Source organism: Mytilus trossulus, chromosome 12 (genome assembly GCF_036588685.1).
Source record: "Mytilus trossulus isolate FHL-02 chromosome 12, PNRI_Mtr1.1.1.hap1, whole genome shotgun sequence".
Lineage (NCBI taxonomy): Eukaryota > Metazoa > Mollusca > Bivalvia > Mytilida > Mytilidae > Mytilus > Mytilus trossulus.
In genome coordinates, this window is record NC_086384.1 from 418,780 (window position 1) to 433,575 (window position 14,796).

Sequence of the window (14,796 nt, forward strand, 5' to 3'; positions counted from 1 at the left end):
ATAAAAAAAAATCTTACAATTAGATATTTCTTGCTTACTATTCTGGACAAAGAAAGATAACTCTAATTAAAAACAAAATTGCTATTTCACAATATTTTGCAATAAGATATTTCTTGCCATTGCGCAATACTGTGCAATTGAAAAGACTTGCTATTGCACAAAACTTAATATAATAATTTTAGATCCTGATTTGGACCAACTTGAAAACTGGGCCCATAATCAAAAATCTAAGTACATGTTTGGATTCAGCATATCAAAGAACCCCAAGATTTCAATTTTTGTTAAAATGAAACTAAGTTTAATTTTGGACCCTTTGGACTTTAATGTAGACCAATTTGAAAACAAGACCAACCAGATGCTCCGCAGGGCGTAGCTTTATACGACCGCAGAGGTTGAACCCTGAATGGTTGGGGCAAGTATGGACACAACATTCAAGCTGGATTCCGCTCTCAATTTGGATTGTGATTAAATAGTTGACACAGCATAGGTTTCTGACACAGAATGAATATATTCAAATGAACTTAAAATTTTTGTTTTCTCTTAGAGCAATTCACTATGCTGTTGAATATAAATCCTCTCAAAAAAATATTTGAAGAAATTTTCTTTTTATTTATGAAATTTCAAATGAGAAAAATTGAACCCAATTTTTTAATCACATCCCCCTTTCCCTTATTCCAAAACTAATTTCAATTAAAATATTCTAATAGAGTTTGCAACAATTACTACTCATTTAAATACATCATAAAATATTAAGATGTAAAAAAACTGCTTGTAATCACTGAATGGTAAAGATTATTTAAATTTATCAGTTGGTAGTAAAAAGTGAATATACATTGTATATAACAAAGATTTAAGTTGATTCTGGACAAAGAAAGATAACTCCAACTAAAAAAAATTCTTGCAGATATTTCTTGCTTACTATACTGGACAAAGAAAGATAACTCTTAATTAAAAAAAAATTTGCTATTTCACAATATTGTGAAATTAGATATTTCTTGCCATTGCACAATACTGTGCAATTGAAAAGACTTGCTATTGCACAATACTTAATATAATAATTTTAGATCCTGATTTGGACCAACTTGAAAACTGGGTCCATAATCAAAAATCTAAGTACATGTTTATATTCAGCATATCAAAGAGGCCCAAGAATTTAATTTTTATTAAAATCAAACTTAGTTTAATTTTGTACCCTTTGCACTTTAATTTAGACCAATCTTAAAACTGGACCAAAAATTAAGAATCTACATACACAGTTAGATTTGGCATATCAAAGAACCCCAATTATTCAATTTTTGATGAAATCAAACAATGTTTAATTTTGGACCTCGATTTGGGCCAACTTGAAAACTGGGCCAATAATCAAAAATCTAAGTACATTTTTAGATTCAGCATTTCAAAGCACCCCAAGGTTTCAATTTTTGTTAAAATCAAACTAAGTTTAATTTTGGACCCTTTGGACCTTAATGTAGACCAATTTGAAAACGGGACCAAAAATTAAGAATCTACATACACAGTTAGATTCGGCATATTAAAGAACCCCAATTATTCAATTTTGATGAAATCAAACAAAGTTTAATTTTGGACCCTTTGGGCCCCTTTTTCCTTAACTGTTGGAACCAAAACTCCCAAAATCAATACCAACCTTCCTTTTATAGTCATAAACCTTGTGTTTAAATTTCATAGATTTCTATTCACTTATACTAACGCTATGGTGCGAAAACCAAGAAAAATGCTTATTTGGGTCCCTTTTTGGCCCCTTATTCCTAAACTGTTGGGACCGAAACTCCCAAAATCAATACCAACCTTCCTTTAGTGGTCATAAACATTGTGTTTAAATTTCATTGATTTCTATTTACTTTAACTAAAGTTATTGTGCGAAAACCAAGAATAATGCTTATTTGGGCCCTTTTTTGGCCCCTAATTCCTAAACTGTTGAAACCAAAACTCCCAAAATCAATCCCAACCTTTCTTTTGTGGTCATAAACCTTGTGTCAAAATTTCATAGATTTCTATTAACTTAAACTAAAGTTATAGTGCGAAAACCAAGAAAATGCTTATTTGGGCCCTTTTTGGCCCCTAATTCCTTAAATGTTGGGACCAAAACTACCAAAATCAATACCAGCCTTCCTTTTATGGTCATAAACCTTGTGTTAAAATTTCATAGATTTCTATTCACTTTTACTAAAGTTAGAGTGCGAAAACTAAAAGTATTCGGACGACGACGACGACGACGACGACGACGACGACGACGACGACGCCAACGTGATAGCAATATACGACGAAATTTTTTTCAAAATTTGCGGTCGTATAAAAATGAGGAATCTACATACACAGTTAGATTTGGCATATCAAAGAACCCTGTTTATTCAATTTTTGATGAAATCAAACAAAGTTTGATTTTGGACCCCGATTTGGACCAACTTGAAAACTGGGCCGATAATCAAGAATCTAAGTACATTTTTAGATTCAGCATATCAAAGAACCCAAACAATTAATTTTTTGTCAAAATCAAATGAAGTTTAATTTTGGACCCTTTGGACCTTAATGTAGACCAATTTGAAAAAGGGACAAAAGTTAAAAATCTACATACACAGTTAGATTCAGCATATCAAAGAACCCCAATTATTCAATTTTGATGAAATCAAACAAAGTTTAATTTTGGACCCTTTGGGCCCCTTATTCCTAAACTGTTGGGACCAAAACTCCCAAAATCATTACCAACCTTCCTTTTATGGTCATAAACCTTGTGTTTAAATTTCATAGATTTCTATTTACTTATACTAAAGTTATGGTGCGAAAACCAAGAAAAATGCTTATTTGGGTCCCTTTTTGGCCCCTAATTCCTAAACTGTTGTGACCTAAACTCCCAAAATCAATACCAACCTTCCTTTTGTGGTCATAAACAGTGTTTAAATTTCATTATTTTCTATTTACTTAAACTAAAGTTATTGTGCGAAAACCAAGAATAATGCTTATTTGGGCCCTTTTGTGGCCCCTAATTCCTACACTGTTGAAACCAAAACTCCCAAAATCAATCCCAACCTTTCTTTTGTGGTCATAAACCTTGTGTCAAAATTTCATAGATTTCTATTAACTTATACTAAAGTTATAGTGCGAAAACCAAGAAAATGCTTATTTGGGCCCTTTTTGGCCATTAATTCCTAAAATGTTGGGACCAAAACTCCCAAAATCAATACCAACCTTCCTTTTGTGGTCATAAACCTTGTGATAAAATTTTATAGATTTATATTCACTTTTACTAAAGTTAGAGTGCGAAAACTAAAAGTATTCGGACGACGACGACGACGACGACGCCAACGTGATAGCAATATACGACGAAAATTTTTTCAAAATTTGCTGTCGTATAAAAACCAACATCTGCAATGGTAGTTGAAACGATATAATATAAATGGCTGTACATCCATTGCCTTTTTTGGCATTTTTAAAAAGCTGTATTTATTATATAAAATTAACAGGAATCTGAGAAATAAAAAAATCCTTTGGCTTTTAGTTGGATGCTACACGTGACGAACCATGTATTTGAAGCACATCTTATTTTTGTCTACCTTTATGATAATGTTGTCTTATAAATACATCTTACACCAACACGATTAATTATTTGATACCAAAAGGTAATACAAATACGGATATTTCTTAGAAATGACGGTTATACCATAAAAGTTACGGTCATCCTTTATAAATTAGGCCACACCAATTTAATTGCTTGTTCTACGGATTTTTGGACTCCAAAAATTGGGGCGAGCGAGCGATTTGAAAATTTTAATAAAAAAATATTTAATTTGCAAATTTTTGAGGCGAAGCTTAAAAAGTAAAGGCGAGCGATTATATTTTTTTTTTGTAAACATAAAATAGTAGGTTTTGACTATATTAAAACTTGATTTATCACTTGTACCTTGACATTTCTTTAATTTATGAAGTATTTTTTCACTGTTCAACAAAAATAATTGACAAATAAAATCTGGTCTATGTATGTGTGACTGACAATGAGACAATTCTCCATCCAAGTCATAATCAGGTTCAGAACAACCCCTTAATGTTATGAATATCCCTTTTATGAGGGGTCAAAATATTAAAGTTATACATTTTTTTTGTAAAAACACTTAAAGTACAAAAGGGCTTTTATTTTCCCAAAGAACCATAATATTTGGGTTTAAATGGTCAAAAAATGTCCAAGAATTTTGTTATATTCCTGGACTTTAACCATGTTAACACAATTAATTTAACAGTTTAATATTATTCAAAATAAGTGGACCCATCCCTCTTTTAGAAAAGTTGTTTAAAATATAATGTATTTCTCCTCTTTTTGAGTAAAAATTTCTAAGTTGTCAAAGGTTTTGTATAGAAGTTTTGTACAAATCCTTAGTATTTCTATTTTCTTTTCTACAACACTTGCACAGACTGAACAGTAAACATGGTAAAATGACCCTTCAAGGCCCTTGTCTGAGGGAGGGATGGTCCCAACCTGATAATAACAAACATAGGTCAAAGTACGGCCTTTTACACAGTGCTTTGATCAAGACCAACTAGCAAGCTATAAGGGACCACAACTAAGTATTGTACACAATTCAAACAGGAAAACCAACGATCTAAATTATATTTCCAAACGGGGAAATACCAATGAACCACATCAACAAACGATAACTGCTGAACGACAGGTCTCTGAATCAACCAGGACAGGTGCACAAACCTGCAGCGGGTATGACCGTCACCATACATTATAATTGCAGTTGAAGGCAAATCCTTCAGAAGTTCTTTGTACTTTATTTTAACAACGAACTTTTTTTTATAGAGAATATAAGTTAGGGGGAAAGAAACCAACGTTTTGTTCTGTACTGATATTTCTATTTATATCGGAGCACTCACGCTTTGATTCATGCTGAAACAAATATTATCGCAGATATTTACAGTGTTGTGGGGTGCTTATAGGTTTAAAATCGTTATACATGTGTATAAAGGCTAGACTGTGATTTTAAAAAACAAATGTTGAGATCTTTATATAATATTTACAAACAAAACGGTGCGGGAAATGGACATGATTTCATTTCCGGATGCGGGATGCGGGAATATAATAAAAATTTAAAAAAATCTGTTTTAAAAAAAATAGGTGCGGGCGGGTCCGTCGAACAAGGAATCAAATTGGTGTGGCCTTACGGTCATCCTTTCGAAATTACGGTCATCATTTTACCAATCACGGTCATCCTTATTATGTGTTACGGTCATCTTGAAAATATTTTAAAAATGATTTACGGTCATCTTAGCGAATTTTTCAAATCCAATTTCCCGTTCTATACACGTTCCTCGGTAGAGATTTGTGACTTCCGTGTGAATCTTTTATGAATTTACATCGTACCAATGTATGCTTTGTAAAGAAAATGATGTAGAAACACCATAACAGACAATACAAATACTGACCTAATTTTTCATCCGACATCTTGGGATGACCCTGAATGCATTTACGGTCATCAGCTTTACCCCAGTGAGCAAGTGGATAATATAAATAGTGTAAAAATATGCAAGTGTTCAGTAAACAGGAAGTTGTCGAGTGATCAATCTGAAAACGCATCACACGGTATAGCTAATTTAGATAAATCCTGAAACCAAATTTCAGAAATCCTTGTATTGTAGTTCCTGAGAAAAAAGCAACGAAAAATATTCATGGAACGGACGGACTGACGGAAGGACAGACAGAGGTAAAACAGTATACCCCCCTTTTTTAAAGCGGGGGTATAATAAACCTAACCTGATATATTGTCCATAAGTATTATTTCTTTCTAGACAATGGACTCCTAGTAATATTAATCTAAATAATATGATCAAGTTTTGAGGTAAATTGCTTAAGGCGTACAAGTTCAACTTTAAGCAGGATATATTTACTGAATGAACAGACAGAAGGACTACAGTATATTGATTGAAGGGGGAAAATGTGTGTTTTGAATAATGCTAGTTAATTACAATTCAACAAAAAACATCTCAATGACAGTCCCTAAGTATCTAAAAATAGAACTGTGCAATTAGTATGAAAAGATTTACTATACTGGTATTTTATGTTGTTTATAATAGGGTTTCAATTTCCATGCTGTTACACTTAGTTCAATCCTTACACAACTATGAAACATAGAATATTTGAAGTTTGTTATCCGTCAATCAAAACTCATATCACAGTTGTCTCTCTACAATTTGGATGTCAAAGTTCATAACCTGTATAATTTGCATGAATTTACAATGACTTACAGAATACATTTCCATCATTTCTGGAGCAGTGAATTCTTTGGCTTGACTCAGGGGTTTGAATTTGATATCTTTTGGTGGCTTGGCATCATAGATAAAAGGTCCTTGAATTGTGTCGAGGTCATGTGTTCCTATAGCAACCAATGTCCTTCTCCTGAAAATTGTATACATATAAAAAAGTTTTTCTTCTGCATTCTCATTTTTAAATATATATTTTCCCCCATTTATGTAACTATTATTTAAAGAGCTATAGTTAGAAATAATTAATCATTAAAAAAAAATGACAAAAATACCAATACCAATTTCTAACTAAAATCGATAACTATTTAAGGCTTTTTCTTTCTATCAAATTCATGACTTCATCATATGGAAAGGTTCCAGAATTTATCTGTAATTTTCAAGTTTTGTTTACATTAACTGAACTGTAGAATGCTATACATTGATCTTTAGTTTTGACCACTTCAAAGTCTAATTTCTTGATACAATTTTGAATGAAATTTTATAATAAAGGGAGATAAATAGACTGAAACAAGGGAGATAATAAGATTCAAACAATGATTACTAAGGCCACACCAATTTGATTCCTTGTTCGACGGACCCGCCCGCACCTATTTTTTTCAAAACAGACTTTTTTTATTTTTATTATATTCCTGCTTCCCGCATCCTGAAATGAAATCCTGTTCATTTCCCGCACCGTTTTTTTGTAAATATTATATAAAGATCTCAACATTTGTTTTAAAAATCACAGTCTAGCCTTTATATAAAGATTTAAAACCTATCAGCACCCACAACACTGTAAATATCTGCGAGAATATTTGTTTCAGCATGAAACCAATTTATTCCAAGCGGGAGTGCTCCGATATAAATAGAAATACCAGTATAGAACAAACGTTGGTTTCTTTCCCCCTAACTTATATTCCCTATAAAAAATGTTCGTTGTTAAAATAAAGTACAAATAACTTCTGAAGGATTTGCCTTTAACTGCAATTATAATGTATGGTGACGGTCATACACGCTGCAGGTTTGTGCACCTGTCCTGGTTGATTCAGAGACCTGTCGTTCAGCAGTTATCGTTTGTTGATGTGGTTCATTGGTATTTTCCCACTTGGAAATATAATTTAGATCGTTGGTTTTCCTGCACAGGCACTTGTCTGTGCCTGTGTTTTCCTGTTCGAATTGTGTACAATACTAAGTTGTGGTCCCTTATAGCTTGCTAGTTGGTCTTGATCAAAGCACCTTGTAAAAGACCTTACTTTGACCTATGTTTGTTATTATCAGGTTGGGACCAACCCATCCTCAGACAAGGGCCTTGAAGGGGTCATTTTACCAAGCTAACTGTTCAGTCTGTTGTAGAAAAGAAAATAGAAATACTAAGGATTTTGTACAGTGCTACTTTACAAAACCTTTGACAACTTAGAATTTTTTACTCAAAAAGAGGAGAAATACATTATATTTTTAACAACTTTTCTAAAAGATGGATGGGTCCACTTATTTTGAATAATATTAAACTTAAAGTAAATGTGTGTTAACATGGTTACAGTCCAGGAATATTACAAAATTCTTGGACATGTTTTGACCATTTAATACCAAATATTATAGTTCTTTGGGAAAATATAATCCCTTTTGTAAAGTGTTTTTACAAAAAAAATATTATAATAACTTTAATATTTTGACCCCTCATAAAAGGGATATTCATAACATTAAGGGGTTGTTCTGAACCTGATTAAGACTTGGATGGAGAATTGTCTCATTGTCAGTCACACATACATAAACCAGATTTAATTATTCAATTATTTCTTGTTGAACAGGGAAAAAATACTTCATAAATTAAAGAAATGTCAATTTTAAGGTACAAGTGATAAATCAAGTTTTAATATAGTCAAAACCTACTATTTTATGTTTACAAAAAAATTTTATAATCGCTCGCCTTTACTTTTTAAGCTTCGCCTCAAAAATTTGCAAATTAAATATTTTTTTATTAAAATTTCAAATCGCTCGCTTGCCCCAATTTTTGGAACCCAAAAATCCGTAGAACAAGAAATTAAATTGGTGTGGCCTAACCTACAAATTGTGATGTAACTTATCATGTAGTTCAATGAAACTTTTATAAAAAAGGGAGATAAATAGACTGAAACAAGGGAGATAATAAGATGAAAACAAGGGAGATGATAAGATTGAAACAATGATTACTAACCTACACAGATTGTGATGTAGTCTCGATCATCCAGCCGCTTTATTTTTCAAGGTAGAGCGTCTGGATGACAAGTGATATAAAAATGGTAATTTATGACATTCGGAATAGTATCGGCTTTTTTAGCTTGTTTTTAAAGATAATGTCCAAGACGAATAACCAAGAAGTTGGTTATTGACTTCGGAAGAAATTATCTTACGATAATACTATTGAAAAGCCCGAGTGTACCGATTGTTGTTTAAAGCTATTTATATTTTTTTTGTGATGACATACAAGTCGTGGAAAACACCAGACAGCAAGGAAAATAACAGCACATCAAACCTTGGTAAGATGATATAACAACACAAACTGTTACATAATTTTTTATGCAACCTGAAACATCGAGTAGTTATATTCTTTCATGCATGTCCGTGCTTCGCAAGCAAGTTAATAATTATACAATAAATGGCAATTTTTGTATTGACTGGGACCACTCAAACAGTCGTGTGTACGCTATAAATACATTTGGGGGTTGTACCTTTAAAAATACTTGATGGAAAAGTGATATGACGCCGAAATATGAACTTCATCCAAGATAAGTTTGTTGTATTTATCTGTAGTGTATATTAAAGGGAGTTTGCATCTTGATATGTGTAAAAAAAAAAGGGGGGAGGGGAGAGGAGAGATGCGCAATGTTGTACACATTTGAAGGAGGGAACGCAATCCAAAACCATACGCAGAAGAAAAACAAACAAAGTATATCTAGAAGATGCCACTGATTTTGTACATACACCAAACGGTCAAAATGATGTATGCTCGATTTCAGTTTAAAACAAATACATTTAGCTTATACAAACATATAAGAAGTGGGACACGTTGTTATGAAAAGTAATTTAAATATACTGTTAGTAAACAAAGTCTGGACTGGTCACCTAAATAAAGAAAAATACTTTTTTGCACTTTTAAGAGGCATTTTTATCACACTAAAAAAAAGTCCATAAAAGAATACAAATGTTGTCAGTGAATATTTAGTAAATATTATTTACCAATTGGCTATCTAAAATTTGAAACCAAACCATGGCATGAGGAATACACTGAAAATTGGATTTTATGCAAAACAATAGACAGTAAAACAATAGATGCAGCATCAATGAAAGGAGGTGTCAATGAGACAGCAACCGGTGAACCCAATAACATATATTACGAAAAGTAGACATCAACATGATTAAGAGTATAAACTGTTGACTTAAACAAAAGTTGAGCATAAAGGTACCAAAAGGTCAACATTATACATGTAAGAACATGCGGTATGAATACCAATGAGACAACTATCCACCACAAGTTCCAATGAGGTGGATGAGAGCATGTATAGGCAACTGTATGGCCTTTAACAATGATAAAAATTCATGCATGATTTTGATAGAGAATGCAAACAGTGAATGTGTCAAAGAGACAGCAACCCGACAAAAGAGCAGGAAACAACCCAATGCCACCAATGGGTCGTGTCATCACCACAGCGAGATAATATCGCATCCCGTAGCGGGATTCCGCTTGCACCAAGACATTTTTAAATGTATATTTCTATATACATTGTATAATGTTTTTTTCCAAACATTTTGTTTTTCATATATATTCTATGCTTGTGACCAAAAATTAATATGAATTTAACATTTACTTTATTTTATAGACAAACCAATGATGATTTCGGGACACAAATGTTATGTGCAAAATGTGTATCATGCAGTATGGGATAAATCCCATTCCATCTTTTCCATGTGATTGATTCAATAATGCATTCAAAGAGTATTGGGTTTCATGAATGACTAGTAAACTTCTGTATTTCTTAATAGACACGGAGACTGGCAAAGTGGTATTGTGTGAAGGTTGGTCCCCAAATGTAAAGTGGTATTGTGTGACGGTTGGTCCTCAAATGATTTCTTCATAAAAGGATAAGGCGATTTAGATTATTGGTGAAACATTCAGACTATTCTATAGTTAGCAATTTTAAGATCAGTTAATTGTGTAAATAAACATTGAGTTGACTCATTGTTTGATCTCACTGATCTGCCAGTGATAAGTTGAGCAAGGTTTTCACCATTGTAATCATTTTTGTTGTTTTTCTTTCCATAAGCGTTACTTGATGTGTGCTTTTCGAGTAAGGTAAGTGCGTCAGATATCTGAAAGATTATTATAAAAAGGAAAGCATAAATTATAACAAGAATTTACAGAAATAAGAATGAGACAAAACTAAGAAAATGGATTAAAATTAGAATAAGGAATACAAACTAATGTGGCTACAATATACCGACTGTTGGTTGCTTAAGGTCAAGTGGAAAATATTTCATGCATGTTCAGGACGATGTGATACAATATAAAGAATAGAGAATATATATAGTGGTATGAAAACAGAGAAAAATGGTAGTTTATAGTATGAAGATAAGAGAATATTAAACGTGGTGTGTTATAATATGAAAGTAGATTGAATTTTGGGTTGCTTGGTTATGTGGTAAATAATGGTAATGTTCAGGACGAAAAAAAATAACAATAATTATAAATAAATTATAGCCCGTTCGGGATACATGTTCGAGAAATCATAACTCGCCAGAAACTTGAGGTATATTGTATTGCAGCTTTAAGTACAACGGTCCACCTACGGATCCCTCTCTAAGCGTGGTATCCTCTATACACAACCAGTGGCGGATCCAGAACTTGTCATAAGGAGGGCACTATACAGTCATGCTACAGTGTTTCCTTCTATAATCAACCAAATTTTTCCCACGAAAAAAAATCATGTCTTTCTTTAATTTATTTTTTTTAAATTAATGTGTACAAAATTCAGACAAAAACATCACCGCTAATTACAGCTTTTGATCGTTCTTTTAAAATTGCCCATCTGCAAGTTGGGCAACAAAGTATCAGCTACAAGAATGTCAGTTTTAATAGTCACATATAATGATATACATGTAACTTTACACTGTTTACTGTTGTTATTTTGAAATATAATGGGGATAACGGAAGTGCTATATATAGATATGTTCTATATTTAATTATTTGATACGCCCCCTATAAATATCTGACCAGTCTGGTTAATCACCCCAGACGCTATATTTAAATATGCATCTGGGTTATCGAGACTAATTGTGATGTAACTTATCCTGTAGTTCAATGAAACTTTTATAATAAAGGGAGATAAATAGACTAAAACAAGGGAGATAATAAGACTGAACCAATGATTACTTACCTACACAGATTGTGATGTAACTTATCTTGTAGTTCAATGAAACTTTTATAAAAAAAGGGAGATAAATAGACTGAAACAAGGGAGATAATGAGATTGAAATAATGGTTACTAACCTACACAGATTGTGATGTAACTTATCTTGTAGTTCAATGAAACTTTTATAAAAAAGGGAGATAAATAGACTGAAACAAGGGAGATAATGAGATTGAAACAAGGGAGATAATAAGATTGGATTAATGATAACTAACCTACACAGATTGTGATGTAACTTATCTTGTAGTTCAATGAAACTCTTATAACTGTCTGGAGTAAACTTAATGTTCCTAAGAACTGCTGCCACTCCAAATGGTCTGATTTGCTGGGTCTGAACAAAGTAAAAAAAAAATACAGATGTAAACAATCTACTTATATCAAAATGGCTTCAACTCAATATGGTCTGACTTGCTGGGTCTGACAAAATACAAAAAAACATACATGTAAACAATCTGTCCATCTATATAAAAGTAGTAAAATTATAGATGGTTTGGATTAAAACAGTACAGTTATGTTCCTTTAAGGTGTTACCAGTCCTGGGGCCATTACATTGCAATGTAATGCATTACATTACAATTACTTTGTGATTCTTCCATTACAATTACAATTACAATTACATTTTTTCTCACATGTAATGCATTACATTACAATTACTTTGCCTGTGTAATGCATTAAATTACACATTACTTTTTCAATATAAAAACAAAAAGAAAAGCATTTCAAAAACAGAGGTATATGTACATATGTATACAGTGTTAGGGGCATAGACTTCAAATACTGGTTCATGAATATGTCCATTGCACTTTATCATCATAAGTGGTTTAAATGTGATGCCATTAAGAGAACAGCAATCAGTTCTGTACACCTTTCCGGCAATACTTAAAAGCCTTTCTACAGGAGCTTATGTGTGGGAAATGGCTAATTACTTCATAGCTGTATTAACTGAAGGAGAAAGGCACACTGAATTTGACTTCCATTATTACAGTGCATTGATTGAAATTTCTTCACATGGCTCAGACAAGTAGATGTCAACATCATGTACTGCACCTTACCTGTGTCTATACCCTTTGATTGAGTAGTAGGGGGCATGAAACTGACAAAGTCACTTTTAAGTTTCTTAGGTGGTGGTAACAAATAAATAAATTATCATATAATTTTGTTTCTAACATTGATCACTTAATCATTAAGACATCATTAAGGATTTCAAGGGATATAATAAATGTGTCATTAAAGGATTATCTTGTGAAATGCCTAAGGGTTCTGTGAGGACAAACATATGTTGAGAAGATTTGATTGCAATAAAAACATTGTGATATAAATTAGGTGAAATAACAACACAGACAGGACCCAAACCACAGTTTGGTTTAAAAATGTTGTTTGATATATTCAATATTTCATTGAAATACATGTAAGGTGTGTATAGAATTATGAAATTTTCATCTTCATATTTTTTTCATTGATCTGTATAGTTTTGTTTGATTATTTTTTTTATAAGATTTTTCAAAGACCACCTAACACCAAAATATTCCCATATCATATTAAACAAATATCAGAAACCAAGATCAAAGACTTGATATTTTTTACCATTTTATATTTCTTACCTTAATGTGTGTTTTAAAGATTGATGTAATTTATTTAATACAGTAATTAACTGTGACAAAAATGTTATTCCATACTTTCTTTTGTTTTTGTTAATATTTTATTTTTATTATACAATATTCATCAATTTTATATATTTTACCAATTTGTAATGAAAAGTAATGTACTGTAATGGAGGCATTACATCAATTTTTAACTAAAGTAATCATTACATTACATGTAATTGTAATGCAGAAAATGTGCATTACAAATTACTTTGCATTACATCCAAAAAAAGTAATATTACAATGCATTACAATTACAAATTACCATTACCCCAGGCCTGGGTGTTACCCAACATTTTCACTAAAATTAATTTGGCTCGTTTAATTTTCATAAAATTTTGTCAACTTTCAAAAATTTAGAACAAACCGTTTTGTCAGAAAAATTACACTGGTTATATAGCAGTTTGATAAACACCAATTTTGATCATTGAGTAGTTACTCATCATTAAATCTTCCGTATTTACATGGAACAGATTAACTTCATACAAAACTATTTTTACACCTCTAATAAAACGTTCCTTTTAAAACTTAATCAAAACTTTTAGCTGACTTTACAGAGTTATCTCCCTGTAGTGTTAGGTACCACCTTAAGCAAAATTTCCAATGATAACATGTTTAAAAATTCATGTTTTGCAATGGAGAAACCAAATAAAACAAACAGAAAAATAAGAGGTGTAAAAATAGTTTTGTATGAAGTTAATCTGTTCCATGTAAATACGGAAGATTTAATGATTAGTAACTTTTGTATGGATTAGACAGGCTGACAGGACTCAACATCCTGTTAAAGATGAGAGGGAAACTTGCTTTTTCTCCTGTTGTCATTATAATTCTGATGACCAGACATAGTATGTGCCTTCTGTAATGTAGCATTTATATTTACAACAAAAGCAACAGCAGAAAACATTTTTATGGCATCAAAATACTTACAGCTGGTAGAATTTTCATCTGCTGTAATTTTTGTGGTTTTACAGTTTTATATCTTGGACACTGTTTCCTGTAAAAAATATAAATGTGTTAATAAGATTTTGAAATATTGATTTTAAGATCCCTATTTAGGCCTAAAAAAAAATGTTGTGTTTCCGGTCACACGACCGACCGTCCTTCAGACCCCCGACTCAAAAGTTTTTAAAACTGATGTGTGGAAAATTTATTTTTTTATACCTACCGACCGTTTTTTCTGAAAGAAAATAAAAAATTCTAAGTCCCTCAATCTTTTTATCGCCCCAAAAGAAAAAAATTAACATCTGTAATCCACATACAACATACTGAATGTTGATTTATTCTAATAAAATTATTTGTCTAGTGTCATGTGTTATTTTATTTTGTTTCTTTTAATAAAGATTATAAACACATTTTGTTATAGTTTATTTGCATTCCGACTTTCCTTTACCTGGGATACGAAAATAAACTGTTCTAAAAATAGATTTGTTTCTATGACATAATATGTACACTGTACA

General features: G+C 31.8%; 1 protein-coding gene across 7 annotated transcripts in view; it reads right to left on the reverse strand.

Annotated features, from left to right (window-relative positions):
• Positions 1-14,796, reverse strand: part of LOC134692133 (phenylalanine--tRNA ligase beta subunit-like) — a 51,699-nt gene that overhangs the window by 17,421 nt on the left and 19,482 nt on the right. For all 7 annotated transcript variants that reach the window (XM_063552560.1, XM_063552557.1, XM_063552559.1 and 4 more), the window contains 3 exons: positions 14,267-14,333; positions 11,912-12,027; positions 6,256-6,406 (listed from right to left, as the gene is read on the reverse strand). In XM_063552560.1, the coding sequence (XP_063408630.1) occupies positions 6,256-6,406; positions 11,912-12,027; positions 14,267-14,333 (334 nt within the window). The remainder of the gene's footprint in view (positions 1-6,255; positions 6,407-11,911; positions 12,028-14,266; positions 14,334-14,796) is intronic.